The sequence below is a fragment of the Engraulis encrasicolus genome, chromosome 20 (genome assembly GCF_034702125.1).
Source record: "Engraulis encrasicolus isolate BLACKSEA-1 chromosome 20, IST_EnEncr_1.0, whole genome shotgun sequence".
NCBI classification, from domain to species: Eukaryota; Metazoa; Chordata; class Actinopteri; order Clupeiformes; family Engraulidae; genus Engraulis; species Engraulis encrasicolus.
The window spans coordinates 14,909,830-14,915,829 of NC_085876.1; the positions used below are offsets into that span (position 1 = coordinate 14,909,830).

Genomic DNA, 6,000 nt, shown 5'->3' on the forward strand with positions numbered 1-6,000 from the left:
TATTTAATTTTGTGGGCATCTGTGGGTTGCTTCCGAACATAATCTCACTGTATTCATATAGTGCCAATAAAGCACTCTACTCTACTCTCTACTCTACTCACTACTTTTCAACGGAAACTAGCAGACTGTCTTTCACATCACCCAGTAACATGTATGTGAATGATTTGAGTACATATATCATGTATAAAGCGCCATGTTCATTGCTGTTTGGAAATTGTGTAATCACAGACGATTGGAACTCCTGCACGCGGTCTGCAGTTGGGGCTTTCACCAGCTCGTGTTAATGAGGACAAGGGTCATTGACAGCTTGTTTTCAGGTCAAATTGCAGGAAATGATCCACCTATCACCAGAAACTAATGAACAAGATGTCTTCAACCATATCTTCAACTCTTTTTTTAAACAGACTTACTGTAGGTCATTTTAAGGGAGAGGTCTCTTAATATCTCTCCCTAACAAATTAACCATGCCTCTGATTCTGAATTTCAACTGCTGAAATTGATCTGAAGTCTTTAACATGATTACTGTCAAGCTTCCTTTGGGGATCCTTTTCTCCATACCGTCCTACTTTTTCATGACATGTATTTGAAAAATAAAGGTGGGAAATAAAGCATTCATTCATTCATTCATTCATTCATTCATTCATTCATTCATTCATTCATTCATTCATTCCCTCACTGAGTTGGCCACTATTCCAAACATCAACATGCAGTACCTTCTAATCAGTAATCAGTGGGCGTTCCTCATCACATCAGACCGGCATTGTTGGTCCCACTGTTGACCACACCGCTACCAAACAATGACAAATGAAAAAATGTCATGAATAAAGTCATTTGTGAGATCCTGTGTTGCTGTTCCCACGGGTGTACAGTACACGGCCTGTTCTGGCTGTTAACATCAGTCAGGTAACTGAATTAAACAAAAAATGAACTGACATCAGAGTCTCATAGTGTAGGCCTAATGATCGGGCACTGGGCTGCTACACTGGCGACCCAGGTTCCATTCAGGCCCAGGTCCTTTGCTGACCCTCTCATGTCTACACTTATAAATATCAGAACAAGTTAATAGTTCAGATACAAAACTTTTAGTCCATCTGCAATAAACTTAACAATGGTCCTGGATCATTCTGAGAGGTAAATGAACACTGGTCCAGGATCACTATGAGCAGTATATAAACAATGTTCCTGTATCACTTTCAGCAGTAAAATGAACAATGATCCAGGATCACTGTGAACCGTACAAAAACTGAGAAAATAACAAATGGTCCTGGGTCATTGTTAACGGTGAGCAATAAAATGACCAATGGTCCAGGATCGCTGTGTGCGGTAAAATGACCAATGGTCCAGGATCGCTGTGTGCGGTAAAATGAACAATGTTCCTGGATCACTTTCAGCAGTAAAATGAATAATGATCCAGGATCACTGTGAACTGTACATCAACTGGTAAAATAAACAGTGGTCCTGGGTCATTGTAAACGGTGAGCAGTAAAATGAACAATGGTCCAGGATCGCTTTCTGCGGTAAAATGACCAATGGTCCAGGATCACTGTGAGCGGTAAATGAATAATGGTCCTGGATCACTGTGAGCAGTATATAACAAATGTTCCTTGATCACTTTCAGCAGTAAAATGAATAATGATCCAGGATCACTGTGAATAGTACATAAAGTGGTAAAATAAACAGTGGTCCTGGATCACTATAAACTCTGAACAGTAAAATGACCAATGGTCCAGGATCGCTGTGTCCGGTAAAGTGAACATTGGTCCTGGATCATTGTGAGTGCTAAATGAAGAATGGTGCTGGATCACTGTGAGTGGTAAATTAATAATGGTCCTGGATCACTGAGAGCAGTAGCCTATATAAACAATGTTCCTGGATCACTCTCAGCAGTGAAATAAATAATGATCCAGTATCACTGTGAACAGTACATAAACTGGTAACTATAAACGGTGAGCAGTAAAATGAACAATGGCCCTGGATCTCTGTGAGCAATAAATAAACTCTGGTCCTGGATCACTATGAGAGGTAAGATTAACACAATGTTTCAAGACCACTCTGAGTGGTAAAATAGATAAAATTCCTGATCACTGTGAGCAGTAAATAAACAATGATCCTGGATCACTGTGATAAGTAAAATAAACGTTGGTTGTACTCCAGTTGCTAACTGGCTAACAAACATGATTTCAAGAAACATACCTCTGACCCTTTAGCAATTCATTAAAATAATACTCACCACTGTTTTTAAAAAGATTTTTAAGATGCTTTTAACCCACCACAATAGTTTATATTATACTGTAGCTAGTGGTTAGTATCTAATGTTATGTAAGGGTTAACGTTCGGCGAGAAGGTCGCTACCGTGGAATAGCAGCACTTCAGAGAGAACTTTGAAGCGACCGACTCGCCGAACGTTAACCCGCTTATTATATGGATATACTTAAATGATTCACACATGGCGGGGACATTTCTTTAGGCCTATTTAATGTTAAGTTTATTATAGTTTTTCATGTCAAAAGATTGTTGCTGTGCAAAACAAAACAGTGCCGTTGTGGAACACCGCTAGGCAACAGCTAGGTAGCCAGGACAACAGGTGTTGTCTATCACAGCAGCTGATTAGAGTCTTGTTGAAAAGTTGCTTTAGCAGTGAAAAGTCTTGTTGCCATTGACAGCGGTCTGATATAGACCAACCCGTCCGTTATCGAAACTTATTATATGGTATATCCGCTCCGCGTCGGGGTCTAAAGATTCTCTCTGTCGTGCTGCTATTCCACGGTAGCGACCTTCTCGCCGAACGTTAACCCTTACATAACAGACGTGCGGACATTGGGGAGCCCCATTGAAATGAATGGAGCATTCGCCCGATGACGTCACACCATATAAAAAATGAAGGTAATTATGGGTAGGCTACACTGGTTTAAAATTCCCTCATTAAGATTTTTTTTATCAATCTTACCTCTGCTTTGAGAAAGTTGGGTGTTTCTGAAGCAGTCATCAGAATCTGTGGAGCTCTGTGAGTGAGTCCCCTCTCATGCATGGTCCGGCAGGCTCAAAATGGTCCCGGTCATAAAAAGGAGAGGGAAATTTTAATTTTTCATGTCTCAGGGCAATGACATCATCAATCACAAATTAACTCTTATTGGTTATTGGACACTGTCCTGAGAATGTATGATCTCAATTCTCTCTCTCTCTCTCTCTCTCTCTCTCTCTCTCTCTCTCTCTCTCTCTCTCTCCCACCCACCCAATACATACAATGCAGTTTTGGGCTCCCCTTCCCCTCGCCCATGCAGCAACAATTGACCCCTACTATCGCTCAGACATCCACCGTGCATACAGATAGGCTACATGGCCAGAGCTGCTGACACGAGGGGACAAAGGCGTTAGCTGTCCCGGGCCCAGTGAGAGAGAGAGGGCCCATAATTGGTTCCTCATTACATTATACAGTATGCATTGGGTTGGGGGCCCTTTCAGATGTCTTTGTCCTGGGCCTGGCCAAAGCTGTCAGCGGCCCTGTACATGGCCAATCAAACATGTCTGCCTTGCCTCCTCATGAGCAAAAGATAAAAAGACAGAGCCTGTCATTAACTTGGCGGTTAATGACAGGTTTCCCACCAAACAGTAAGTATAGTAAGTATAGTACATCCTGACTTTGAAGCTTTAAAGGCTCTTTGGGGTGCATTTTAAACTTGACTTGATGAAAGTCTTTTCACGTTAGTCCATCACATTCACATCAAGGAGAAAAAAAAGGCTTTGACACGTTGCTTCTCCACCTTCACTTTCAAGAGAAAACGTGCAGGAGGATTACGCTTGAATATCCACTGTTTTCTTCAGCAATTTAAAGGATAACTTCACCAACATGACATCTAGTTCAAATGGGGCTTCTCCCCTGGAAAATAACTTTGCATTTGCTGTACAGATATTGCATTTAAAAAACCCTTGCCACTTTACTGCCATGGAGAATAACCTACAAGCCTACTGTACAAGTGTGTGTGTGTGTGTGTGTGTGTGTGTGTGTGTGTGTGTGTGTGTGTGTGTGTGTGTGTGTGTGTGTGTGTGTGTGTGTGTGTGTGTGTGTGTGTGTGTGTGTGTGTGTGAGAGAGAGAGAGAGAGAGAGAGTGTGTGTGTGTGTGTGTGTGTGTGTGTGTGTGTGTGTGTGTGCGCACGTGTTTAACCTCTAACTGCTCAGCCTGGGGAGGGCATATATAGTGTATTTATTTTTCATTTTCCCTGAAAGGAAATATGCAGCAATTGTTGACACACTGTAGAGAGAGGGAAAAAAACATACAGACACAGAGCCAGGCCTGGGCTGGGCCAAAATATTAAGCCGGGCATTTTCAGCGAAGACCGGTCCACCAGGCATTGAGGGAGTCAATGGAACCTGTGACATTTTTTAGTCATATGTTACAAGCAATTTTAGCCACAACACCCACATTTAATATGTAAATCTGACTCAGAGAGGTCTGCTGAAGCGGCATGAGGACTGATACCACTACATTGAGGGCAGGACCAGGCCAAAATCATCAACAGTCCACCGGGCAAATGCCCTGTATGCAGAGGCGACTCTAGGCTCAGCTGGGGCCCCAAGCAAAATGTCAAAAGAGTGAGTATTTTGAGTATTTTAAAGAAATTTGCCACTACTCTAGAGCAAAGCATGAGCTCTTATTCACCACCCAAGGGCTTGGGGGCCCCAAGCAGCTGCCTGCCTAGCCTGGTGAGAAGATGCGCCTCTGCCTGTATGCCCTATGACCAATCCAGCCATGCACACAGCGGCTTCACTCTCGGCCCACATTACCTCCTGCCACCCTGGTGCGTGTCCCTGTGCCCAGGTCAGCTGATTAGGAGCCGTTTGGAAGCCACATGGTGCCCCCAGCCAAAGATGAACAGCGTGCTGCAAGACCCACGTACGATACAGCACACTGCTGACAGGAAGCTGAGCCGCTTAGTCTGATGTCCTCTTCATAATGTTTTGTTGGATAACCAGTTCATACAATTCACAGCAAGCCGCAGAGTGTGTGCCTGCGGTGAGTTTGTTGTCTCCAAGAATACAGAAAGTGATCGAACTGGGGGTCGTTTCTCGACAGTGCCTTTGCTAACGACTTTAGCCATTTTGTTCGTTCTTAAGACCAACGTTGTAACTAAGGTCTTGAGTTGGTCTTAAGTTGTTCTTAAGTTGTTCTTAAGTTGGTCTTGCGTCTGAAGACCAACTTAAGACCAACTTAAGACCAACTCAAGAGCAACTTACGACCAACTCAAGACCGACTTAAGACGGTTAGCAACGACAAGAATCGAGAAACGACCCCCTGGATAGTTGGGAGGGGGGGTGTTGGTTGTGGGGTGGTGTCTGACCCCACTGATTAGTCCATTAGGCACATTGAATGCCTCAAAAGCAAATATTTGAGGGAGTCTCACATTTTGGTGAAAAAAATAGAGCAGTGCAATATACATGTAAGCCTATTGCTCTATGCAGGAAATTATATTTTAAAGAATTACAACTTTTTCCCTCACACTCTCACACCCCCATGCATGTTCACAATACAGTAATGTAGGCCTACATCCGTAGTGCATAAAGGTTCAGAGATGTGCAGGACTGTCCTTTTGCATCTAGGTGAGCCATACCAATCCTTGCTGATGATAAATGACTTCAGTGGAGGTCACCAAAATATTTGTTTAACCCATTGTGTCCTGGAGCGACATATACGCTGCATTCAGGTTCTTGAGATTTGAGCTGTTTTATTAAAAATGTGGATATGTTAGAGCTGAATGAACATATTCTAGTACAAAATGAAGGTTCTAGCTTTTCTGCTTTTCATGCTTTTATGTGCTTCGGAGGCTGAGATATTTAGGTTTTAATAGGTAGAGGACACCTTTTCCCAAAAAAGGGCTTAGGCTACAATTGATTAAAGGAACACTTGGCAGCAATTTTGCTGGCTCATCTGTGGCTCATTCGTTTCTGTATGCTGAAGTAATCAATAGGGATAAACAGGCCCGTGACCAGACATTTTTAAATAC

General features: G+C 42.9%; 1 protein-coding gene across 1 annotated transcript in view; it reads left to right on the forward strand.

Annotated features, from left to right (window-relative positions):
- The window catches only part of LOC134436812 (cytosolic non-specific dipeptidase-like), a 28,542-nt gene extending 23,603 nt beyond the window's left edge, over positions 1–4,939 (forward strand). Inside the window, exon 11 of the mRNA XM_063186161.1 lies at positions 4,818–4,939. Coding sequence (XP_063042231.1) covers positions 4,818–4,939 — 122 coding nt within the window. The remainder of the gene's footprint in view (positions 1–4,817) is intronic.
- Positions 4,940–6,000: the final 1,061 nt, after the last annotated feature.